Source organism: Strix uralensis, chromosome 1, assembly GCF_047716275.1.
Source record: "Strix uralensis isolate ZFMK-TIS-50842 chromosome 1, bStrUra1, whole genome shotgun sequence".
NCBI classification, from domain to species: domain Eukaryota; kingdom Metazoa; phylum Chordata; class Aves; order Strigiformes; family Strigidae; genus Strix; species Strix uralensis.
The window spans coordinates 154,166,441-154,193,939 of record NC_133972.1 but is presented as its reverse complement, the minus strand read 5'-3'; the positions used below and the strand labels follow the sequence as shown (position 1 = coordinate 154,193,939).

The following is a 27,499-nucleotide window of genomic DNA, read 5'->3' as shown; positions in this document are numbered from 1 at the left end:
ATCAGGAACAAGTAATGTTATAAAAGAGCAGAGAAGATAATCTGCCTTGCAAAGAAACTAATTTACCTGCTGGTACTATCAGCATTATGAAAATTAAGGGGATCGGCATTCATACAACAGAGGAAAGCTACCCATTCATTTTAGCTCATGGTCACAGTGATTGAATTTGCATTTCATAGAAGTAGTTCAGTTCACTTGAACAGGAATGTGTGTATATTTCAAGACAAAATTTACAAGTACTGTGGAGCTGGAAGACAGACACCTGGTTTCTAAAGAAATGAAATCTTATTGATTTCAACAGCCTTTTTGGTAGGGTTCTGCTAAGAAAGTTGGTGACAAATTACTTGATCCTGCTTCATCAATGAAACAAAATCTCCTGAAACAAAATTTTAAGCCATACCGAGATGAACAGAAGTGATCTGTATTCAATAGTTTGAGCTGAACCTGTTCGTGCAGTGTTGATGGCAATGGAATTAAAACTGTTTGTTGGATTACAGCCAAAACAGACCAAAACCACTCTCATGAAGATGGATTTGAGTAAGTCACTTAAATACAACAAGATAAAAGTACATTTAAACCCTCTACCCACCAAGAAATATTACAGCAGTTTACAAAGTATGCTTCTACGAAGTTGTGTTTACTAAGAGAAGGAAGAAGTTTTAGAATGTCCTTCTCTTGCATAAAATCCCACTTTTTCAAGTGAAGAAGGTTCTACTCCAAAATCACAGAGAATTACAAAATGGCAGGTAAGGACTCTCACAAACTTTAAGACATGTAGCACAAATTATAGAGTTTATAGAAGCTTACAGAAGGAAAGCGTAATTCTCCATCAGTTGTTTGCTGTGAACTTAAAGCTGATGAAAAAAAAAAAGAAAGAGGGCAAACTTCTTCTTCCCTCCCTGAACAAGAAATGTAACTTCCAAGAGTGGGAAGACTTGTTCTCTGTTTCTTTACATCCTTACACCCTAGGAAACAACAAGCTCTGGCAGAGGAAATGCAAGTATTAAACTGAAAACACATTGGTTCCCCCACCATCCATTAATTCGGCCACTTGTAGCATTTCCCTGAGTGTAATATGCATTGGGGGCAGGTTGCTTCAAGCAATGAAATCTAATTACACTTTAACTGAAGACCCTGGTTTTATTAACAAACATGAATATAGCTAAAGAGGAAATTATGTAAAAACTTTAATCTTTCTGTATTACCTTTATCAGTGCTTCCTGAATATACTGTGTTGTAAGGGATTCTTGTCTATTTAATTTTCTTTTGCTATGATTGTAGACTGCATGACAACAGTTTTCCCATTATGCTAATACGTCTAGAGAGTTAGCAAACAACTTACATCAGTTGGCTAAGAAACTCCTCAGAGTTGCAAGTATCTTCTTTGATTAATATGAATTTCCCCACTAGGATGGGATCACATTCCTAGCAACTTTTCTACATAAATCAATCCAGCAGGATCATCACAGATGTCGCATATAAATTAAATTTGCTTTCAAATAACATTACTTGAGGCTAAATAACCTAGATTCAAACTGCAATCAATAACAATTTATACATTTATCCCATATGCCTTGGGGTTTCACATAAATAACATTAGACTGATATTTGTTAGAATATTGTCCTGATTCTTCTCTCATCTGTGTTATATCAGAAGTAAACAAGCTCAGAGAGATGGATCCTTCTGCCATAACCTGAACATGCCTCCCTGAAACCCACAAAAATTGCAAAGAATCCCAAAAGCAACCCACTATTCCCCACCAAAAAACCCACCAATAAAACCCCCATACATAGACACTGCCTTTATGATGGATCTTACAGCAAACACAGGTTAGTTATGTCTGAAGATCTACATACACTAGCCTAGGGAGGAAAATTATGCTTTACAACAGAGTCAATCTGCAAATAATTGTTGACCCGAATTACCCTAGCAGCAAACCCTACATTTCATGCTATCACCTGGTGGCACTGTTATACAGCCTTCTAAACCTCTGTTTCCAGGGCCTGGCTCCTGGGAAGGCACATTGTGCTGTTGTTACCCTGGGGTTTCACAGGGCCTCCCCAGGAAGGTGTGGGATGGAAGAAGCCAACTGACCTGGACACTGGTTTTTGCTTTGGAGTTAAAAACACAGCTGCCCTCCCCAAACAGGCATGTTGCTAGCTTGACGTTTGGGGAGAACACATATCTAAATTGCATCTCAAGGCTGGTGTTGGTATAAATAATAGCAATTTGCACATACATTTCATATTTCTGAAACTTCTGCCTTAAGCAACAAAGTAGCAAGCTAACAAGACATGGGAGGTTTCAATGGGATAAATACCAGAAGAAAGTTGTAGTATTACTGCAGATGGTTTTTAAAGGAACTCGTTTCATTGAGCAGATGAACATGAAGATCATGGAATATAACTCCCCAGCAAATAAGAATCATTGTAAATATTAATAATCTGTTCTGTTTGTAGAAATACTTTTTCACTGTTTCCTTTAGCAAAGATAAACAACCTAGACAATGTGTTAAAAAAACCAAAACAAAACTCAAAAACCACCATAATGTGCATCTCCTGTCTTCCAGAGCACACATATAGTATACTAATTTACAGGTAGTTTATGAACATTCAAAACTTACCAGTTGTGCTGTTAAGCAACAGATACCTCTTCAGTGTATGAGGTTAGATACCAATATACATAGTTTTGCATTCATACATATTATGTGCATTGGTTAGAAAACCATGATCTCTAGCAACTAAAAATCAAATTATATTTAGGTTTTTTTCTCTCTGTTTTTACATCCTATTCACACATAAGTCATCCTGACAGTAGAAAAGGGGCAAGTATCACAAGTGTGTGGGTACCTAAAAAATGCTAAATGTTTCTGCCTTTTCCTCCTCACAAGAATATAACTGAAGGAAAGCACTTCTTACCAGTATATTTGAAATGAGATTTCTGTATTTTTACTAATAAAGTAAATTAGCTAGAAAGTCTCTCTCTGTTCTTTAAAATTAAAAATGTCTTATTATCAAATGTGATTGACAGGAATGTCATCAGCAGAACAAGTATCAGAAGTACAATGGCCGATATTATTAACAGAACACTGGATTATAGCAAGAGACAGGGCTTTTCTGATACACTGCATTATTATTCAACCTCTTCTCAAGTGAACTTTTTGATAGCTTCTCTCCTCACTCCCTGAGCTCCTTTCTCATTTGCCTGCACTCCTACCCTTTTGCTGCTTTCTTCCTGTATTGGTGCTTCACTGACCCTGCATTCCTCATACCTGCAGTGCTGCCCATTCCTTGTCTCCAACACCTTTACCTCTGCAACTGGATATCTCTTCCTGTACCCAAGCAGAGCTTATTAACTCGTGGTTTATTCAGATGAATTATAGATCCCTCAGACATGATTTAACCATGTGAAATCATCTCTCAGCTTTTCTTTGCTAAGTAATATAGATACAAGTTATAATAAAGAACTTTTGTTCTCTCCCAATGTAAGACAACTTCACTATAAAAATAAAATTAAACATCCTTTTTTCAAGTTGTCCCTACCTGTCATTTAGCACACACACCCCGCCCCCAGAAAAGTATAAAAATTAAAGCATTACAAAAGAACTTTCTCACAGCATGTTGTTCTTGCCAGTGCAGAGAAAAATGTTTATTGCCCTGAAGAAGAAATTGGCAAACTATCGAAAAGAAAATGAAGTTATTCTTTTTCTGTCTCTGGTAAACAAAATAAGAAAATCAATGTGATGGTATTTATGGCAGTAAAATAGTGAAGGGGATGGGGCTTCTAAAAGACCACCAAATGCAGGAACGCTGTTTAATGAATACTGAGACACTGAGCCGAACCCAATCCACTTTTATTAATGGAGCTTATTGGAAAAAGTGTTTTCTGGAAGGTTAGTTACAATCAAGTGTAATAAGGACATGTATTCCTAAGAATATGCTATTCCACCGGATGTACTGTCATTTAAAAAGCCAGTCCTTCAGACAACCTTGTCATAGAAAAACATGTTCTTCCTCTCTTGCAAGAGACTGCTGTAGGGTTTGAGGTGAGCCCTTTACTTCTCAAATTACCTATCTTAACTCTCACACTTTTTACTTGCGATGAGTTACAATCCCATCTGTAACCCTTAAAGAGAAATGTTGTATGTAAAAAAGGCCAAACTACTTGGCTTACTTGGCTTGGTTTGTTTTCCAGCAGACAATGAAACCTTTGCTAATAAGAAATAAGGTTTATCTTTTACAACTGTTATATTATTCTCCTCTGTCTGACAGGTTTGGCATGTATATATTTAATATTGATTAAAAAAACCATGACAAATCAGTACAGGTTTAGGTCAGCATCAGATAATGCGAGAAAGTTGTTCTACCTTAACTAAAAACTATCAAATCCAACTCAGTTGTGGATTATGTAATTGCAACCCCACAGGGATCTTTTTCTACCAGAGCTGAGTTTGGACTACATCACTAGATGCCTTCTTGTTAGCTCAGAGTCGGCAGTAGTGTCATTCAGTATTTTCTCAGGGTTCACACCGGTGATGGTTTCTCTTTGAGATGCCAGCAGTTTTCAATACCCAGATGATCTTAACGTTAGCAGCTACGTTGGGCAGTCTTGACTTGTGAACAGTGTCTCATGTTTTATTAAAACAAGAGTTTCTTGTTGTTAGAACATTTGTCATTTAATTTGTAGAATGAATTTAAGCCAATTTCTCAAAACACTGCTCGATTTTCTTAGTACATTTAAGTTGTATGTTTTCAAAAATGACTATACGGAGGACCTATTTTCTCTCAGACTTATTCAGAGCAAGAATATAAAAAATTTAGCAAACTACCAAAAAATGAATCTCGGCACTTTACATATATTTACATACAAATGAAAAGGGACAACATAATTTAAACCATAGATGGATCACAAAAGCACCTAATTACATAGCCAAGTGGTCACACATGTTCTTAAACAAATGTATGGCTAAAGTACCCAAGAAACTCCAAGTCAACAACTCTTACAACAAATCATGCTTGCCACATTTCCTTGGAAGAGTAAAGAGACTGTCATTCCTTCTTCTGCAAATCAAAAGAATAAAATAATCTCTCAAGAATATTAATTAACAAGATTCGTTGGAAACAGTGGGCTGCTGCCACTATTTAGTTTTCATGAACGTATCTGGCCAATTAGTATCTGAATTTATAAGAAGGCTTCTTTCATAAATGTTGAATATTTTATGCTTCTAAAGTCTCTGCATACTCCTGTGTGCATATTAATGCTTTCTAATTGTGGAACACTCAATAGTACAATAAGTCCATGATAAAATCTAACTGTTCTTCCTGCCCCAAGATAAAAATCAGGGTTTAGCAACAACACTCAGTTCCCATAGGTTTTTTCAGAGGAGAGCATAATAACAAGCCAGTTTGTTAAAATCCAAAAGAACTTAATAGCAAGCTGTCCTGGAGCTGAACCTAACCCAGCAGCTCTGTCTCCTGAAAATTACATCCCATTCTTATTTATCTAGCAATATAAAGACAAAGCTAGAATACAGGAGAGAGTAAAAATTAACTGAAAATTTTTTTTTAAATTGGCAGCAGAAGAGGAAGCTTTTCAAACAGCTTGTTTGGAGACCAGTATTTGCTAGCAGATATTTGGTAGCTACTCATGTTCAGGACCCAGAAATATTAAATGGTAGGTAGGGTCTGTCCCAGTACAGTAAGAATGGCTTGAATTTGATCACTGCCAGACTTACATTGAAGCAATCTGCTTGTAGGGGAGGAGACAGTCCCACTGCATCAGCACAGGCCACCATGCCTCGACACAACCACAGTATTTGAAACACTGTTCATAGCAACAGGTACTGGTGGTGTCTCTCTCACCAAGGACTGGGGAGTGTTGGAGGTTGTCAGGTGTTACCCATTCACAGCATTAGCTGGATTTGGCGATTCTGTTGCTATATTCCAAACCAACTTCTGCTTTAGTGTAGTTATTCTAAAATAAGTAACATCAGACTTTGATCTTAGATTTCGTGCTCACATATACATTGCGCGGAAGGAAACTTGCTGGCTTCACCCATCTCAATGTTAGCTCCAGAGGGAAGGGAAGTCACTGAGATTACCTGCAGTATCTGTGCTTTGGTCATTTCCAAAACGTCTTTTTCCACCTCTGTCCCCCATCTCTACAGGCTTTTTTTATGGATTTAAAGAAAGCTTAAGGGAACAAATAAAAAATATACCAAGACGTTTGACACTATCAATAAACTTGGGTCTCTGATTAAAATCATAGCTTTCATACTTCCATGGAGAAATGATCCCTAAACCAAAAATATCAGACTCCCCTTGCAATAACATGTCTTCCATGATATTTTAAGAACTTTTACACGGGGTTGGTTTTTTTTTTTTTTTTTGGTAAGAGTGGGGAATCAGAAGAACAGGTAATGAATTCAACTACTTTCAACTTTTGTTTTAATTTAAAAAAAATCACAATTTTTTATAATCAGTTTTAGAGAGGGTTTTTAGCTGTACAGAATTATCAAGCTGTCTGGAAACCCCACATTTGATTTAAGAATTCATAAAATCTGAATAATCACAACAGGTGCTTTGGTGTGATAATATTCCCTCTTCTCATAGAGAAGTTTACCAGATAAAATAATTGGAAATCAATGTAGCCTAGCAGTCCATGATGAAGACTGAAAAATTTGGGCTCTTATCAGTGGCTGAGAAGAGTGTTCTCTGCCGATACAAGTAGTAAGCTAGGAAGAGCCCTCTGCCTGTGCAGGAAAACTCACTTCCTCAGTTTTCACGCTTGAATCAGGCTGGGAAGGACCTCAGGAGGTCTGAAGTCTAAACACATGCTCAAAGCAGGGTCACCTATGAAATCAGTCCAGGTTGTTCAGGGCTTTACCCTGTTGGGTCTTGAAAACCTCTCAAGATAGAGACCGCACAACCTCTCTGTACATCCTGATGCACTGCTTGACTCTCCCCATGGGAGAAAGTTTTTCCTCATATCAAGTCTAAATCTCTTATGTATCAGTTTAGGCCAGTTAGGACAATCGGCTCGCCATCATCCTGCCATGCACCACTGCAATGATCAGACTACTAGATATCTTCTTCGTAGCCTCCTTTCAGATAGTGACAGGCTGCTGTAAGGTCCCCCTGAATCTGTCCCTTCTAAAGCTCCCTCAGGCTTTCCTCACAGGGCCCCTGATCATCTTGGTGACTATTGCCTTCTGAGTTCTTCCAGCCATCAAGTAGTCCAACCATTTAGGCCATAATGCCTCAACATGGACACAGGAATGCTCTGGAAGATGATGACCATGACAAAACACAGTATTTGCTAAAGTAATAGTTGATGGTATCTACCAGTCTCCCATCATTCACAGATCTCTTCATTTCATCTCAGAGGGCAATAAAGTTTGAAAAGCATGACTTACCCATGGTAAAGCCATACTGGTTATCTATTCCAAATCACCTTCTCCTTCACTTGTCCAGAAATAGCTTTAAAGAGGATCTGCCCCATGATTTTCCTAGAGACTAAAAGTGAGGCTGAACAGCCTATAGTTCCCTGGATAATCCTTCTTGCCCTTCTTGAAAAGGGGTGCAGCATTTGCCTTTCTTCAGGCACCAGGGACTTCCCATGATCTCTGTGACCTTTCAAAGATGCTAGAGAGCAGCCTCTCAATGACCTCAGCCAGCTCCTTCAGCATGCTTCGTATGTATGCCATTGGGTCCCATGGACTTCTATGGATCGAGACTTTTCTCAGGAGATCCCTGACTTAGCCCTTTCCCACTACCAGTAATTATTGTCCTCCCTGAACCCTGCCTCCAGGCTCAAAAGCGTCAGCCTTATCTGCATCTGCTGTCACTAAATCACCTATCTATATCAGCACTGAATCCACATTTTCCTTGTTTGTTCTTTTACTGTTAGAAGGAAGACTCTGCTATTTCACAATACTCAAAAGACTAGTGCTCAAGGCACATTTGAGGTTAGAAATCATATCCTTTTTCCAGTCATTTTTCCCTTATACAGAAGACCTCCAATGAGAGAGAGACTGAAGGTGATGCACCCTCTATCAGCCTAGAGTTTACAGGTCAAATCAGTTTCTCTTTTTTTCTCCCTTAGAGATTAAAATTTTAGTATCCCAAGAGTACACACTATTAGCTGATCTTGCAAGTTGAGTAGCTTGCCTATAGAACTATAAAAGATTTCAGCTTTGTCCTGATGTAAAAGCAAGGAAATTATAAAATCCTGAAATACTTTTTGCCCAAAATGACTCAGCAGATGATACGATAGCAATCTATACGATTAAAAACAAAACCAGATGCTAAGAAAAGGGACATGCTGAGATGAAAGGACATTAATGAGCATCACTCTTCTGGTGGATGCTGTCTCTATAGCTCAGAACTCATTTGTATTCAAAGGATACACAGAGTATTTGTAAAGGACAAAAGAAGGATACAACATTAAAAACTGGCTTTTAATGGCTCCAAGTTTTAAATTCTAAAAAAAGAGAAAAACAAAGACAGGAACAAATGCTTGCTTGCTCATCCAGAGTAGCTATGTGATCTGAATCACTAATAAAAATCTTCAGGAAAGGTGAATGAGTAAGAGTTTTGCATAGTTACTGTTGCTATGAAAGCCACTTTCCTTATTATCCACACGTTCCTCAAATTATTTCCCTTTCCTTATCACTCACAAACAGGTAATGAGGTGCTAAGAAAATGGCTGCCTCCTCTAAAAGTTTCTGAGATTGTATTTGAAAAGAAGCAGTCAGAATGATATTCCTCAAAAAGAGTGAGTGTTCAATAAGGAAATTTTAAGTGCATTGAATGGGATAGAGTCAGACTCTCCAAATGTGTGTGAACAGCATCTGGATCCTCTGAGAGTTGGCAGCTTCACCTCCCATCTGTCCTTCTCTAAAAGGGAGAGGACACAGCCCAGATTTACAGCATCTACTGCACCAAACTCCACCTCTTATCTAACAACTTCTAATATACCTACCTATGTTTTGTGCTTTGCTAGTATTAGCAACAAACAAGAAAGGTTATGGTGCAAACAGGAGAAAAAGTGGGTATTCAGGAGCTACTACAGAAAGGAACCACATTCAATTCTGTGGAAGAGTAGAAGCAAATGTATTCAACTGCCAGACAAGAACCATTCAAAGACGTGTTTGGAAAGAAGGTGGAGTGTTTTTTGCAGGAAAACCTCTCTACGGTAAATACACCAAGTATTACCAGATCATGTCCCCTAAAAAGAGTAAGATATTTATAGAGCACCCCAAATAAAAGCTGTCAGAGCAGGAAGGGATTTGAGCGCTAAAAAAGAAATAGCCACAATGTCTGCCCTTCACATAAGTTTTATGCTTATTTTGGAGAAGGCAAGAGGCAATTTCCTAACTTTGTTTTTAATCAGTGACTACAATAGCAAGTAGTCCCATGAGACAAACCCCATGAGATTCTTAGCTTGATTCTAAATAAGCATATATTTTTAGGTGCAATGATGTTCTCCTTTTCCAGTTTTGCGTCCAATAGCAGATTCACTGTGATGTCTGACCAATAGTCTATGGCTCTCTCACACTGGCTCTCAAAAATGGCTGAGCTGGTCCATGACTGACAAAGCTCCATCAGAATAAGAGATCTCTGACACATGAAATCACTCCTTGAACTGACGTTAGTCCTGCACAACAATTTTATATTAGCAGATAGTGTGACACCATATAAATTTAGTAATAAATGTGGATTAATCCACACTTAATCTGATAGCTTTGACATACTTTAAAGCAAGTGATAATTTTATGGAAGCAGCCTGGAATGTAGGTAAACAGAAAGAAAGTGAATCTATTGCACATGTAAACAATATGATATTTATTTATGCTTCCAAATCATTGTAAAAGTCATGAATTAACTGGACTCACTCAAAAGCATATAGCATAAGGGTTAGGTACAGTTACATCCACTAAATAGTAGCTGATCAGTTTTCATTTAGTTCTCCCTTTCATAACAGGAGGATCAGACTATGACTTATTAATCACATAACAAAAAGATTTTATTTTAGGTTTCCCCATAAAATCTTCTCTATGATACTCTCTATCACTCTATGAACACTCTATTATACTGTTTTGTGCATTAATAATAATTCTTGTGCCCAGTCATTACTTACATTTATATACCATTAAATTCTTTGGAAGATCCATCTTCTTTTCACACTAATATATTTGGAAGTACTAAATTAGTAGTAGTGACTAAACTAATCCCAACTAAATTTAAAGTGACTATGCTCTGAAACTTTCTCTCTTACAAACAGGATTAGGAGTCCACATGAAAAGTCTGTCTTTTCCTATTTATCACTTTGGCATTAGCTACTAGACACTTGTTTTGGAGAAGTAGTCAATTACTATGTATTTATTCAGAGTTGCTTATTCCAAAAGCTTCATTTCTCTTCGGTGCTGATTTTATATCAGTTAATTCCACTACTCTGAATAGGTAACATATCAATATTCAAGGAATATACAAATGTAGAGTACTAATATGGCCAGGTCAAGCTAGCAGAAAATATTTTCTGTATTAAGATTTCTGCTGACCTCATTTGCAAGAGAGAGAGCAGAAGAAAAGGGTTGGTTTTTTTTTACAAGTGAAATATGAAATAAATTTTTTAAAAATGAACCACTGGAGCAAAGGCAACTTTGGCGATTAGTATTTCCCAAGTGTCCTCCTGCTGTATGTTATGTACACATATACATACTCATGCATTCTGCCTAAACTACTAAGTGTGTGTAGCTGTGGCAGCGATACCTTCCACTGAGGATAGAGACTATACCAACAAAAGACGCCTCCTGAGACAGTTGATAGTTGTCTTCTAAATTTAAATAAGCTCTGCTAGCAGAAGCCTGTACACCAATGTTTGTATTAAGGCTTTTACTGGAAGATACTATAAAAATTGCTGCATTTCTCCTTTTCCCACCAACACTGTACTCTAACAACATTTTCCAGTATGAACTACTATCCTGCTTCATGATTTCTAGAACAAGGAAAATATTTTTATGCAACCATCTTATTTTTAAATAATGTATTTACTCTATACCAGTGCTGCAGTTTTATTTTAATGGCAAACAGAACGAAAGAAGGCCTTTTACATCTACAAAACCAGGGTTACTACGTGGACAGGTACCTCTAAGAGGATATACTCAGTAAACACTATACACTAGGCTTTCATGGCTTAATGAGAACCAGAGTATACACCTCAAGTGCATGTCTTTACAGGGTAACAACATTAGCTACTTCAGCCACCTTAATAAATTGCTAAACATATATCCTGAGGCATCATACCATTAACTGTGGTCCTACAACCCTTCAGTTGGGTCTTACAAGCAACACAGCTGTGATGCGGCACCTCGGCTAACTGCAAGCCCAGTTGTAGGCTGGATGTGGCATTACGCTTATACAGCCTTACTGCTTTGAATTCAGGTTATGCATACAATTCTCCATTGTATAATATTCCAGCCCACTTTTTAGAGTGCTGAAGACCCAGATACCTTCTTTTTCTCTTTCGAGGGAGTTGCTCAACAATAAGCTCCTCAGAAATAAGTGGCCTGAATTTTTAAGTGCCTGAAGCATCTAAAAAGTCTAATTTTAGGTTTTTATTTTTAAGTGTCTTGGGTGCTGTTTCTAGAGTTCTCCAAAAAACTTCATCCAGCCCACCATGCAGACTGTTTTTCCTACACTCGCCTTATTAATCTAGGAGCTCCCACTCAATTTCTTCACACCAGTTCAGCACTGGAGGTGCAGGAGCCTTCCTGCCTGCTGAGCCTGCCATATGGAAGATTTATTTCTCCCCCTCACTGACTCTCCATTTTCTGTTTCACTTCATCTGAGCACACAACTTGTTCCCCATTGCCTATTCCTCTCAGTTCTTGTCTCTCTTACCTACTTTTTCCCAATTTTTTAGACGTGCAAGTAAATTCGTTAAGTTTGGGAAGCATCTGAGATGCAGTCTGTGGGGAAAACGAAATGCAAAAGAAGTATCTTGTGGATAGCTCTCTAAAGTATGAGCGATGCTGATGAAATTTTAAAATCTCTTGGAATTACCAGGATATTCCTTCCTCATTACACATTCAACTTCGAAAGGTCCAAGGTAAATCTGTGTACACGGAAGGTGGCACAAAAAATTAAATAATATTCTGATGCTACAGACTATTTAGGAACACAGTCTGTTACACAATTGCCTGTATCTGCTCACAGTAGCTGCAAGCATACACAAGCTGCTAGAATTTCTTCTGCAAAGCAAGTGTGTGCAAGGTTAATACTCACGTGTCTTTGAGTCTGCAAAGCAGAGTTAGATTTATATAAAGATCTCTGAAGTGCTTTCTGCATAGCCAAATAAAAAAACCCCTGTATTTTTAAAATAATTTTTATTTGACTCTTTCCATGACTTGATAAAGTAAAGCTGGTTACACATTTCTTTATACATAATTTCAAGCTGCATGGCTATTCAGTAAAACGGGCAGCCATTAACAAAACTGCTAGGCCTTAAAAGTTAAGTTTTACTAGGCAATGTGATGCTGACATTTACATTTTAAAATATATAAACTGTTTATATGCACATATCTAAATATAGGTGCCATACTTCTTTTATATATCCACATTTGAACCAGTTCTCATATCTATAAAATACTTTGAAGATCATAATCACTGAATACAAGTTGTTAAGGAAAATGAGAGTAACAGAAAACACAATTGGCATTTGCTCAAGCTCCATTAGTCACTACTATAAACACTGTCTTTTGCCAATTTGGTCTGAGGTTAATGTAACAGAACACTAATTTTAAGACAAAAGCAGCAAAGCCATCTGAAAGCATTAGTTTTTTAACACATTATCTTAATCTATTTATCACAGTAATGATTAGTTCATGTTGCTCAATCCTGGACACAGATTGCTTTTAGTAGAGAACAACAGGCAAACAAGGGCAAAACAAGATAAAAGCCTGTGTAATTGTATTAGGTCAGCAACAGGTCTAACGTGCTTGTTTAAGCTATTAACAGCCAACTGTACACCAAAGATCACTAGAATCTGATATTTTTCTGTTTTAGAGTTCCAGCCCATTGCAGGTGTGTCAGTACATTCATTCTCAGAAAGTAACAAACTATTTGATTAATCTTTGACTATTAGAAATAATTTTTGAGACAAGTCATAGAAAATAACTTTTAAATCAAGGGGTTGATGTAGGCCATAATTTACAAGTATGATGAAGTTGATGGGAGCTCTAAAAAAGATAACTATTATGTCTCTCACGTTATCAAAGCCATAGACTCAACATCAGAACAACTCAGCCAGCACACTAAACATGTTCATCTGGTATCAGTACTGTGCTGTCCAAGATTAAACCTTTCATTTTCACAATATTCAGAAATGTGTGCCATTAAACATTTGTGAAGATACAGAGAAACTCTTGTTTCTTCAATTTGCCTGTCAGTAAAATTCAAACATTATGTAGTATGCAGTAATACTGTCTCTAGCAACTTATTCCTTGTGGTTTAGGCAAGTCACATAGACAAAGCTGTATGTATAAGAACATAAAGCCAATACATTTCCCACAGTGGGTCAGTCCAGCCAGGTCACCTCGCTCCATACTCTGTACAAGGATAACAGAAGATTATATTTAAGAAAAACATGTAAGCTTGGCCCCTTTCGGTGGTCTGTTCCCCTCATACTTCCCCAGGGTCTACAACTGTTGTTCACAAATGTTAGCATCTGTTTATGGGCAAGTTGCCCACGAATGCTGTTGTCTATGGACACGCTGTCCATGTTCCAGCATGATATGAAGAAAGGCTTTGGAGCATTCACCCCTGGAGACTGTCAAGACTCGGCAAGACAAAGCTTCGGCTGTTCAGATCTAGTGTTGGCTGAAGTCCCACTTCACATAAGACACCAGACTATATAACCTTCAGAGATCTTTTCCAGTCTATAAGTCTGTCAAATCAAGTGCTGCACAATATTAAAACAAATTAATCAAATGTATGAACAACATTCTGTTACTCCAGCACTGAGGTTAGATCCTAAGCAGCTAATGCTCAGACCTTGTGATCACTAGAAGCCCTCTACATTACTAACATTGATAGAGTTCACATTACAAGGATTTTGTAACGGTTCCCAAAAGAAAATGCAGGTGAGTCAAATTTAACAAGTAGATAAATGCAAACTTGAGTCTGTGCTTCCATACACAGACTGTATTTTGGGTGATCACAGAAGAACATTCAACTGTGGTCAATTTACCAATAATATTTTTTAATCCTGAATTAGATTAAGAATGCATTTTGATGATGTGGTAGATTTCTCCTTTCATTATTACTCATGCAAAACTCCCCCATTCCATCCCCTGCTTTAGGTATGTAGCAATCTTGGCATATCTTTGATATTCCTTTAAGATTACTTGAAGGAAGGAGCAGAAAAGAAGCCACAGGGCAATATCTCTTAGAGAATACATTTTAGAGTAAAAAAGCTACTCAAGTGCACTGATTTAACTATGCTTTGTCAGAAAACATGTTCTATACTTAAGTATAAAGTATTTATTTTAGGGTGCTATTCTCACAGAGGATATGATAGAAACTTCGTTAAAGGATTATGAAATTTGAGATTTTTAAACTAAAATTTTAGACCTATTGTCCAAGATGCTAATGAACCCATCAATGCCTTCACTTTGCCTCATTTTTATTTATTTTGAGGTAGACAGGATTGAATAATAATTGAAACTTCTATGAGTTTTCAGAAGACAGTTGTGCAACCCAATTTGAATGCAAGGCACCAAAAAATGCAAACACATACAGACATTCATCACTTAAAATACAGCCTTCATTATTAAAATGTGTAGATTGTTAATGCAGTTTCCTTGTTTAAAAACAACATAACTTACAATGACAGTCAACTTCAAGGGTTCAGACGTAATACAATGAAAGATGTTTAAGGCAACACATTTACCTTCTAGACAAGTTAAAGGCACAAATAGTTACCTCGGAACAGAAGAAATTATCACATTATACTGTAATAATTCAACAGAGAACAAACCCACAATTAAAATACATAACTTCTTTTTCTTAAATCTACTGACATTTTGTCTCTTCATAGCACAGCATTAGCATCCATCCCTCTTGTTTGTACCACTCCCATTAGCACATATGCCTCTCACAAGCACTAATGAACCTGACACAAACACTGCAAGGCCACTCTGCACTCAGTTTTAATCAGGTGAGAATCAAAATGTTGCCGAAGGAACCAGTCAGGCCCAGTCCCAAAATGATTTATAGGGAAGAAAGTTATGAAGCATCTTCTAGGGTGCCTAAGATGGTTTTATAAGAAACATGTAGATGCTTAAATCCCAGAATATTCAGAAAACCAAAATATTCAGAGAAGGGTACACAGAAACCCCCATAATTAATCCTTCACACTCAGCAGGCCTCCTCTCTCTCCAAAATGGAAATCCTTTCTAACCAGGACTCTAATGCAATCCATTGTCAAAGGCAGTTATGTTCTTCCTACATCCCTCCTCCCAAAACTGCTTCTATGATTTCTTCAAAACTTGTTCTTGAGAAAAAAAACAGGCAGAAGAAAGAATTCTTGTAAACAGTGCAAGATAAATAAGGCAGGTTAATTCTTCACGCTAGTTTGACATCAGCATTAAGATATGAGATCTTAATACTTGTTGTGGGCATTTGTAATCTTAGTAGCCAACTGCAATTGACCAAAAGAAATAAACCACAAATAAACAGGAAGACCTTGCCTTTTTAACAAGTATATTTGATTTTTTCTGTGAAAGAAAACTCACCAATGGTGTAATATCTCTTCAGCTCACTCCTCCGTGGATTGCGCCTTTGGGTGTTTGCGGTGTTGTTCTGTTCCTCCTCAGAAGTAGCTGTCTTAGTGGCAAGCAAAGATTTACTGGGCTGAGGTGTCTGAGCTTCAGCTGCCACTGGGTTGCATCCTGGTGCACCAATATCCACCGACTGGGACTTTTTCTTTAATCTAAAGGCAATTTAAGGCAGTAAGGTATTACTAATCATCATTCTATACCCCATTATGTATAGAATAAGAGCACTATATTCATTGTACAACAATTCGTGCATGTCGCAGCAGAACACAGAACAGCAGTGATTAGGCCTTGTATTAATTTCCCCTTTCAGCTCCTGCTAAATCAGTTACAGCACTTTCATCTTACATGTAGCTACATATGTTAAACTGCTCTCAGATCAGCCTGCTGAGCTGCTTGAAGGATCAGTCCCTAATCTATTTCAGAGAAGATGAGCTGCCAATAATTAACCTATCATTAAGTTGCCTGTCTTAAGTTTCCACAGACAAGGAGAGTACAAAGAAATTAAATCATTTGCACAAAATTGCTGAAAGCCCCAAGAGAAAAGAACTGAGTTACTATCTTCTGAATTCAGACGTTGCTCTACAACTGCATTTCTCATTCTGCAATTGTTTCAACGTGTTGTTTCTCATGGAAACTCAAGAATCCCACTAACCCCAGGTACCATTTTGTGCACAGCAACAGCAGAGGAACAGAGGAAAATAAATTCTCTGTCCTGCAGCAGAAATCAGTGTTACTCAACTCGTTACTGGCATCCAGGTAGAGTACAACTTATTAACCACTATCTTCTGAGCCCGACCATCTAACCAGGATTTTACCCATGTAGTTGTCCACACATCCAGACATCATAATTTGGGTACAAGTATATTGTGAGAGACAGTGTCAAAAGCTTTGCTAAAATCAAGGCAAATGATATTATCGCTCTCCATTCCTCTCCAAATCTAGTAATTTTATCAGACCTCTGCGGGAGACTTAGAAAAACTCTCAAATCCTACTTCAGAGTGGTGGTGAGTACACTCCCATCACTGAATCACGTAGTTCTGGCATCTCCTCTATTTCTAGCAACATAAAATAGAGGCTATTATGCTACTAGAGTTACTGAATAGAGACAAATGCTCTGTTATGATAAAGCTCACTACATACGCACTGGATTTTGTCAACACTTCTTAAATAAAGTCTCTATAAATGTATATAGTTGACTACATGATTTGATCCTGAAAATAATGAGGTTTATGACAATGCAGTGAGATATTGATTTGAGATGAATGGTTCATAATCATTCTGAAATTTTGAAGCAAGTGAAGTAAAATGATAAAGTTCTGTAATCAAAGGATACTTTTATCAGGGTAACAATTAAATGCTAAGCAGCCTCCCTCTTAACTCTGTGCTTCCTTATTTTTAAAACATTTTCTCCATTAAAAGAAATTAAGCAGCATATGTGCCTGCACTGAGAATGGAATCTATTCATTTAAGAGATTAACTGGTTAAATATTGTAATAATAATTACTGCTATTAGTAGACTAGAAAATCTTCAGGTCATGATCAAGCTCTAGAAGATATATTAAAGTACAAAAGTGTATGTAGAATTTTATGAAAGACACTATGAAGGCAAAATTACTATATTCATATGGAGTATTGCTATTCCAGGGAAAGGACTAGCAATTAAAAAGTTAACAGTTAGAAATTAACTTCTCTATGTGTTTCAATGAGAAAGACTACTTCCACTATAACCTCTTCCCTAGGCTGGCCCAGGATGTCTTGTATTTGAAGCAATGCTCCTCAGCTCCAGTGCCTCCGCACAAACAGTTCAGGGACCTGTATCCCTCCTACATATTAAGAAAGGCTGTACTGGGTCAAAGCAGATGTTCATCTAGACAAATGCTTTGTCTCAAAGAACTCCATTAATGGAAAGAATACCTCCCCCAGGATATCCTTCCAGCCTCCAGCAAACTCTGGCTTACAGGTTTTCTGAGACAGATGATGCACCTTTTTTTAGCTCTTTTTCTTGGTTTGTCCTTAATTACTCCTGAACTCATCTAAACTTCTGACATAGGCAACATCCTGTCTTGACAGGTTGTGGTTTAACTATGCACTGTGTTCATTTTAGCATTCAGTAGCCACAGTAGCTTATTTTAATGACTTGTAAGAATGGCATTATGAGAAACAGTGAACAACTACTACTCCATATATACCAGCTGCTTACATCAGCTCCTGCTGTTCAAAGAGCCCTACAGATATGGGAAGAACAACTAGTCTCTGTCATAAAACTATCTTTACTTTGAAGATCTTGGTTGATGGACCCATATATGGCATCAGTGGGGACACCACCCTGAACAGCTTGGGATGAACTAACTGACTGCTTCTATGAGCACCGATGCATATAAAAATCAAGATAAGACTGGGCAGGGCATCCTCTCTAAGTAAACATTGTACAAGAAGAAAAGAAAGCTGTTGTATGAAATGCTGCTTCAAAAAGCGAGACCTTGTTTTGAGCAGTTCTAGCTTTAAGCCTACACTGGTCAAATGTGTTTACCTAAAATGAAGGCTGGAATATTTCACTGACTCATTAACAATGAAATGGTGTTCTATTACAATGCTAAATTCTGCTATGTTGTTGAATATGCCATATTTCAGGTGACATAAAAAGTCTCTATAATTCCTTACCACTTGAAATCTTTGAAGATTTAAAGGATTACCTTTGGGAAGAAAATCACTAGTTTTCTACCTCAGAGCAAAGCTTCCACTGTGATTACAGTATGTTGCTTCTGTGTTGTGCAGAATAGTTGTGGGCAAAGAATCTACAAAGTGGTTAGTACCTCCATAATATCAAACCAAGGCAAGTGAGGCCTAAAGATCGGTAAGTGTACATATTAGGCATTTCTATGCTCTGCCCCAGAGGAAGACAGACAGCAGATGAGTTGAAATAAATTATACAAGCTGAAAAATACCATTATGATTTATATTCTCAACTATGTTATGAACACATTCTTCACTACCAAGGCTGTCCAGTTAATAAAGCTGTGAATTATGGTGTGGAGGTAGCTAATAAAATACCTTGCTGCACTGTGGGGAATTCCAGATTGTTGTTACAAATATACCATGTCTATTCTTCTAGAATCACATAGCAATAAGGGGATAATACCTGTCATCTGAGCAGTATTGTATGGCCTTTTTCAGGTGACTTATGATTAATAAAAGACTCAGTTGAAATGCCTATAGCAAATGAATGTCCAAAAAGTTATCTACTCTTGCAATCCAGAATAATTTAAATGTCAGACTTCCAGAGTCATAGCTACTCGAGTACTGAAATGAAAGAACAGGAGCATGAAAGACCAGCAAGTGCACATAAAATTGTAGAATTGTTCCTGAGAGACCATGGTGACAGTGCTTTTGCTGCCATGAAAGACAGAAAGATACAAGGTTTGAATTAATCCAGACTCTGAGATAACAGGGTCAGCTGAGTAGAACACAGGTTCAAGTCAGGACACAACTTTAGAGGAATGACTTGACAAAAACACGCAACTTGCTCAAATGCACCTTCCTTCAGCCTACCTGAACTGTATATTGATGCAGTCATGGCTGGCAAGTAGTTTGAAAAAACACTGCAGCCTTTGAACTGCATCTTCACTACACCATCATGTCTTGCAAAGAAAGCCTGAGTTCTGTGTACGTTTTGAAGCCAAGGGAATTAATTCATTGTAAGCCTGACCCTTTTCCAACACCCTGCTTTATTATTAGCTTTGCGTTGCATTTGTTTTTGGTTTTTTATATTAAAGGTGCACAGTTGGGCTGAAACAAGATTTATTCTTTGACAGAAAGGAATGTGAATGTGAAATGCCTCAGGACCTGATTCCTCATTCTTGCTTTGTTTCAGGCTATCTGCTTGTAGAAAAACAAATAAAAGATATAAGAAATACCATGGCAAATCATTTTTATCTTTTACTCTATGTATTCTGTAGCAGCCTTCAACTAACTTTTCAGCAGTGGGCAACACAGGTCTTTCAATATTGCCTGGCGTGACCCAAACTGACACTGCTGCAGACAGCCAGCAGACAGCATGCCAGCGAGGATTTCAAAGTCAGCACTGCACTAGTCAGGCTTGGAAATGCATATCTAATAGCAAGGACGAAGTCCTAACTTGACTGAGATCTGAAGTAGAAAGGGAAAAAATTTCTTTTTCTGCAGCTATCCTTAAATTATAGAAGTTCCACAGGAGGTAAAACTATGCAACAAAAAAAAGGAAAATCTGCAGCCTTTCAGAGGTGTGAAACCCCGAGCTGGTCGCTACTGTTGTCTTCTGGCCACCAGCAGCTTCTGTGAATTATGCTTGTGCTCTTACTTGGGTACAGACAGGCACCTTCACAGCAAAAGCAGTAATTTCAGGGGAGACGCTAACATGGAATGACTATGAAGGCTCAATTGTTGACAATTAATTGAGACAACCCATCCCAGGTCAAAGTTCAAGTAGGGCCAGAGGAGGTGTTACTCAGCTGCTGCTGACTGGATCTGAAAATGCTGTGTTTGCTTGGAATATGGCTGAGCAGCACCTTGGTTTTAGATAACCCTGTTCAAACACACATTTCACACCTATTTGTGTAATCCAATTGCACTATTGCTAATAACCCATTAAAACCCCATTTGCTCCATTTATATCTCGCTGTATTTTCCTAGAACAGATGTCGCTTACCCTGGCAACTCCAGCCATATCTATGCAGTCTAACCTACCAGAAAGAGGCACAAAGCCCAAATCTGCCTCTCAGCATCCTGCCAGTTACCAATCGCAGTGGATTTGCTCGTTTAACTAATCCAGGAGGAACGTGCATCTCCAAGCTGTGTCATATGACATACCTGTAGGAAGATATGCTGACTAGCTTTTGAACTTGCGCTTTATTTCTCTTTCCATCCTCTGCATATAACTGCAAAGTTTTCTACTTCATCTTAGAAACAGCCTAACAGATGGCTCCAGTTTTTACCTCCTCCTGACTAGCTAGTGTCCTGCACTCCCCAGCAGTACCTCCCGGGTCACTTTGAAGAGATTCTTACCATTTCCCTCAAAAAGAAAATGTGGTCAGGTGGTTGGGTGTTTGTGCATTGACTACCAAGTGCTCTGGGCAGTCCATACATATGGGAAGTCCTGAAATCCTGGGGCTAGTGAATTCCCTGGCAAGTCTATAGATTTTAAAAGCATTAGGATTTTGTGCCTGGCATTCACTATCACAAACCTATTCTGTTCCTAATACAATTCATGAACTTTTTCATGTTATAATTGCAAACTGAATTTTTGAAAAGCAGCATGGAAAAAAACAGCATTATTCTCTAAACAGATCTTGACAGCACCAAAACCAAGCATGGCTAGCAGTCCAGTCTGAAAGAAAAGGGAATAAAAAGTATTTAAACCATTTATGGTGAAAACAAACAAGCATACAAAGCATCCCAGGTTCTGGGAATCTGTACAATTCAGTCTTCGTGAATTTCTAAGTAAAAAGCCCTTACTGCAACAAAGATTTGGAGGAAAGCCTAGCTCATTCTTATCTACTGAATACAAAAAATCTCCCTGCATCCCTTGTGACTATTGCAGAGATTTTACTACACAGTTAATAGGAAGTAAAATCATTAATTTGAAGAGTGATGCCTATTCTTCAGAGATGCATTTAGTATTTTTGAATGCCCAGAAGAGCAGGTTATGAATTTGATTTCTTTGTAGCAAGAAATCTTATTTGAACTGATGTCGACAGCCAGGATTTATCTGCTTCTGGAAAAAAGTAAACTGCTTTCAACACAGCACTGCAAAGGTCTGACAAACACAGAATGTCTAACCCCCCGGCATCTACACAGACTAGCCCCAAAACCAGTTACTTTATTCCCCTGTGGACAGACACTGGTGTGTCTGTCCCCCGTGTCCCATTCCCATCCCCCCCCCCCCCCCAGCCTCCACACAAATCTGCATGTGACCAGCCCTTTTTGGATGCTGTGGCAATTCAGAGGGATCAGGTAAAAGGCTTGTGGTCTGTAACCAGACTCCATTTACTGCCTGAGGCTCCTCCTGCATGCGCAATGCCATGGAGGACTGCTGGAAAACCTTTGGTTTAATGCTCTTAATACCACATGCTGCTCTGGCCATCCCTTCCCAAAAAGAATATAGCAGGATTAGACCGATAAAGAAACAAAAAAACACTCATGATGAGAATGAGTCGGTTCTTCATGGGGCAAAATGAAACAGACTGCAGGAAGGAGCCATCGGTGGGGGACCAGCACAAGGACCTCTACAGCCACCAGGCATGGGAAGGGGAGCAGCAAATGAGTTTACACTGTGGGAGATTTAAGAAACACCAAATGAAGGCAAGCAGCAAATTTGAAATAAACACAAAGAAGTACTTCTTTAAATGGTATATAATTGCATGATGGAAATAATTGGGCAGGCTAGGGGTATCTCTCATTACAAAAAAGAATGACATGAGTAACGGTGTGAAGCATGCAGGTATTTCAACAAACAAATTGAGTCAAGGATTGCTGGAAGGTGGAGGAGTTTCACATGGAAAGAGCCACTCAATGCATGCTTCATCTCATATTATCCAGTATCCACTACTATGTAAGTATTACACAAAACCAAATGCAACATACTTGCAATTCAAATCTGAATTGGTCATTAAGAACTGCAAAGGGAAACAAAACTAACCACCACAAAGCAGCCAGAAAATACAACACCATTAAAATCGATGTCTGTCAGTAAACAAACAAAAAAACCCCACAGAAAAGCCCTTCAGACTGCTACTTTACGTGTTGATCGTGCAACAGATTTTTCTGATAATGCAGGATGCTTATGAGATCATCTGATGGCAGAAAACAAGAACAAGACAACCTTCACACTTTATGAAAGCATTAGGAATGAATTCACACCTACACAACCCAAAAAGAAATTCAAAGCGGCAGGTATGTATCAGCAACGCAACATTCAGCCCAGCTTCAGGAAAGAAAACAGCGTAGGCACAAGAGCTATGTGCAAAAAAGCCAGTTTCTTCTTTACCCCCAGCGTATGTATATGACCATGTAGAGCAAGCATACAAAACACTCTTGTTCCTTTACACACACTACCAAAAATTACCATGAAATTAAGGACACAACAGTTGTTAATCATCAGAGTACCAGAAAGCAAACTAAAACCACCCTCTCTCCACTTCCCAGTCATCCTTACAGAGGTGGTCCCAGCACACACAGGAAAACTGACACTATCCCTCATTCTGTAAGAAGAGACAATGCCAAACCAGAAGTTTCCACCAGGCTTCAGGCAAAGAGATGAAGAGAATCTAAATGATTGAAAAATTGGTTTTGTGATGTATGGAACAGGCCACCCACACCCTTTTAACAAGATTTATAGACAACGCTGGCACCTCGTGTTTCAAGGGCACATCACAGAATAAAGACTTACAAAAATGAACACAAACCTTGTGATTATTCCTGGGAGCATGACAGCACTGCTACAGGTAAACCCTTGGAGGACCATTTACAGAAGACATATAGATTGATTGCTGCCAGGTGACATCCATGAACTGCAAGCGGGAGAATCCAGAATCCACTTGTGGTTCAAGTGTGACAAGGCATTCTCACTGCCTGGGAGAGAAGCGTCAGTGAGTCCGCGAGCAGAGGAGTCAAAGCACTCTACACACCACAGATGGGCCTGGAGATGTACATTCGCAGGAAGATGAGGCATGGTGGAAGTGGGGAGGGAGGTGATGATGATGATGGAGAGGAAGATGGCATTGGTCACGTTAAACACATAATGTAACTCAGATAGTCACAGCATATACAATTCATTTTTTTTTTTCCTGCCTAAGCTTTTGTTAAGGATTAAGAGCTCAAGATCATATGGCTCCGCCATGGCTGTGTAATATTTTACAGCTGCTTTACATGGTGGAAGTAATACGCTCTGCAGCTAGGGTGTGTGTTTTGTCAGGGATGAGAATTTCTTCATCTTCTCTTTCAGGATTTTGAGAGGGTGGGTTGCAATGCTGTACTATTTGCTGACAGTTATCTTGATTCTGGACATGTTTTAGAAAAGATGTGTAAAGCAAATTACTATTTTGAATCTTGCTATTTTGTTAATAGCTGCTATACTGTTATTTAAATAACTCCCACTAGTTCCATTTTCACAAAAGCTCTTCCAATGCTTTATGCAAATATACTTTAGTACAATTTGCATGGGTCTTGAAATTTCAGCTCTGTCATATTCAGCACAGAAAAACTTTGCATAATGGTTTTAAAGTGACAATAATTTCTATTTCATTCTTATTTGTCTCATTAATGCTGTAGCATTATATCTAATGCAACTTTATTTATAAGGATGGATTCAAACTGTCTAAACTATTCTAAGGTTGTATCATTAAGGAAAGCCTTTACTTCACCTGATTAGAAGAAGCTATGTCCGAAATCTCTTTATTATAGGCTATGCAACCAGCACCCAGATCCTATTCCCCTGAAAATTACTGTCAGATTTTCACACATCCTGTATTATGCAGGACCACATCCTATGTTACCATCTTCTCTCTCCCAAACTAAATTCAGAGTTTTCAAAGGCAGCTGTAGCCAGTGGTCTGGGAGCTGTGTGGCATACCCTGAGACAGACGGAATACCTCACCTACAGTGAAGCCATATAAGCTCATAGCATTTTTCCATATAATTAACTTTGTCATCATATCAATTATTTTCTTGCTAGCTGCAAGTAATTTATACATCAACAAAGCTGTTTTATCCATAGCTTTTAATTTAGGCAATTGCATTTACATTTCTGATTCCAACCCTAGGCTTGACTGTTTTCTGAGTTGTTTACAAGTCAGCTGCAATATCCCTGGGCACTTAATGTTCCTGAGATTGCTACACTATATGCAGTCATAACACGCATACATTTATGCAGTCAAATTTGGAAGCAAAAGGGCCTTTTAACTTCCCAAAGAGACGGCAGAGGATGTTGGAAGTTACAACGCTCTTACAGGACCACAGATTTGTGTGTTTTAATTGTACCATCTCAACAAATAAACATCAGCACAGCAAGCAACTGCAGCTCAGGTTGGAAGAACACGGTGTCCTAATATGCTTGTCCTAAGGTATGAAAGTGCGAATCTGTACATTCTTCTGCCTTGCCCAGTAGCTCATGCAACTTGAAATGTACACAGTAAAACAACTTAAAGACTTCTTTCAAAATATAAAACCAATTTATACATTATTATTATCTTCATTCCAGAAGACATACATGGGATAAGACATTCTGATCTCATCACTGAAAATTCAGTGAGTTGTAAAGGTATTTTGTGCCAGGGGAAAGGATAATAAACAAACAGTGAGTGAGATCCAGCCAGGAGCATCTCAGCCCAGGCAGATACAATGGCTGCAGTGCCTCCAGGCAAGTGGGGACCTTCCAGTCTGGCCTTCCTCCTGAAGCTGGGCAGCCTGCCCAGTCACACCATGACATGCCACTGCCATGTTACACAGCGCTGCTTGGCAGTTGCAAATGTCAGTCCTGGTACCAGAGGTGCAGCAACCAAGAGAGCCTCCATCTTTAGTCTGAGCATTAGGACATGCTGCAGAGAGTGCAAAGACCACGCTCTGTGACCTGCCACCAGACCATGGGGCTGAGGAGGGGGGTCAGTCCAAGGCAGTAGAAGACATAAATCTCATAGACAATCATCCAAACTCTCCTCGTGCTCCTTCCCAAATGGAGTTTCCCCACCTCTTCCTAGAGACACAAGACTCATCCTCACATTGAGGTTCAAAGTGCCCTTTGAGCAAAGCTATGCACTTCCCACTAGGCGTGGGGACTATGGCGCTGCACTGTGAAAGCCATTTATTGCTGTTTCACTTTTCTAAGAAGCGGGCACAGCACATTACACACATGTTAGAACTGAAAAAATAGCTAATACCTAGAAGTCTTTGAAAGTACCTACCTATCTTTATTGAATACAGGTCAATGACAAGCCTGGACAAAGGCTAGCAACTTAAACTAGCAACTTAAACTTAAACTCAAACAGTAACTATCTTAGCCAACTAAGTTATCCGATTTGTACAAATACCATGTCTTCATACTTTTGCAATATAGGTTACTCTTGAAATAATGATTACATAGATTTGCAACGTGTGCATAATATATTCTGCTGTAAGTCCTCACAGGACAAAAAGCAACTGTTATAAAATGAAGCAATTAGCACCAACTCACAAAGGGCAGACTCTCGTTACAGTGAAGAGAGACAGAAGCTGTTCCTTAAGGAGACTAAAACGGCTAGCATTTCTCCTTGCTAGGAACATAAATTGGTTCTCAGAGTGCTCTGCAGGATATTACTACATCAGACAAATCTCTGTGGAAGCACCTAACTTAGAACCATAGAATTGTAGAATTGTTTAGGTTGGAAAAGACCTTTAAGATCATCAAACCAATTAAGAGTCGAACCATTAACCTAACGCTGCCAAGTCCACCACTAAACCATGTCCCCAGGTGCCACACATACACATCTTTTAAATACCTCCAGGGATGGTGACTCAACCACTTCCCTGGGCAGCCTGTCCCAATGCTTGACAACCCTTTCAGTGAAGAAATTTTTCCTAATATCCAGTCTAAACCTCCCCTGACGCAACTTGAGGCCATTTCCTCTTGTCCTATCACTTGTTACTTGGGAAAAGAGACCGACCCCCACCTCGCTACAGCCTCCTTTCAGGTAGTTGTAAAGAGTGATAAGGTCTCCCCTGAGACTACTTTCCTCCAGACTAAAGAAGCTCAGTTCCCTTACCCGCTCCTCGTAAGACTTATTCTGTAGACCCTTCACCAGCTTAACTGCCCTTCCTTGGACACACTCCAGCACCTCTATGTCCTCCTTGTAGTGAGGGGCCCAAAACTGAACACAGTATTCGAGGTGCAGCCTCACCAGTGCCGAGTACAGGGACCAAGTCAAAGGAAAGTTAGAAACTACGCAAAATGAGAAATCTTTCATCATTATAGCCAAAGGAGAATTGTGGTTTTGCCTTTCAACTCATGCCTAACTCAAATATTTTGACTAGTAAGTATAATTCTAGCATTTTAATTAAATGTGCAGAAAATGTCTAGATTGTATACAATGAGCTTTATATTGGTTAACTTTTTTGATTACTATTTGATATATACACCACACCCTCCACTGAAAACATGTTCATCCAAGCTACTTTCTCCTGAGGGAGTTTCACTGGGCGCTAGCCATACAGGTTTGAAAAAGTGCTTGTCTTCTTCTTTTTCTATTTCTGATTCATAAATTCGGTTAACCAAGGTTATACCAGATGAGAAAGCAGCATCTTCAAAGATCCACAAATATTTTGTACTTAAACAAGACAAAATTATCCTCCTACCCTTCTGGCAGGAGACCCTCCTGCTCTAAGTATTCAGTTCTGACTAACCCAGAGCAGCTTTCTCTTTTCACCCGGAGTCAGTAACATGGCAAAGCAGTTACCAGCATTTCCTCCTGAGCTCCAAGAACAGCCCAGAGGGCTCACTGGGGATGCCAGCCCATACTCTATTCACTTGGACGCTGCAGCCACACAGCACATAGAGATCCAGAGCCTTGTTAAGGTCCCATCAGACGCAATTAGAAAATGGGAAGTCTGTTAATTGCACTTATTGAAAAAATGGTATCTCAGGCATATATGCT

At 38.8% G+C, this 27,499-nt stretch overlaps 1 protein-coding gene across 7 annotated transcripts in view; it reads right to left on the bottom strand.

The window, feature by feature from the left end:
• The window catches only part of OXR1 (oxidation resistance 1), a 292,999-nt gene that overhangs the window by 125,356 nt on the left and 140,144 nt on the right, over positions 1-27,499 (bottom strand). For 4 of the 7 annotated variants that reach the window (XM_074886475.1, XM_074886465.1, XM_074886493.1 and 1 more), the window contains one exon: positions 15,798-15,994. In XM_074886475.1, coding sequence (XP_074742576.1) covers positions 15,798-15,994 — 197 coding nt within the window. Of the gene's footprint in view, positions 1-15,797; positions 15,995-23,281; positions 23,448-27,499 lie in introns of all 7 variants that reach the window. The other 3 variants (XM_074886459.1, XM_074886451.1, XM_074886521.1) reach the window with 1 other exon arrangement.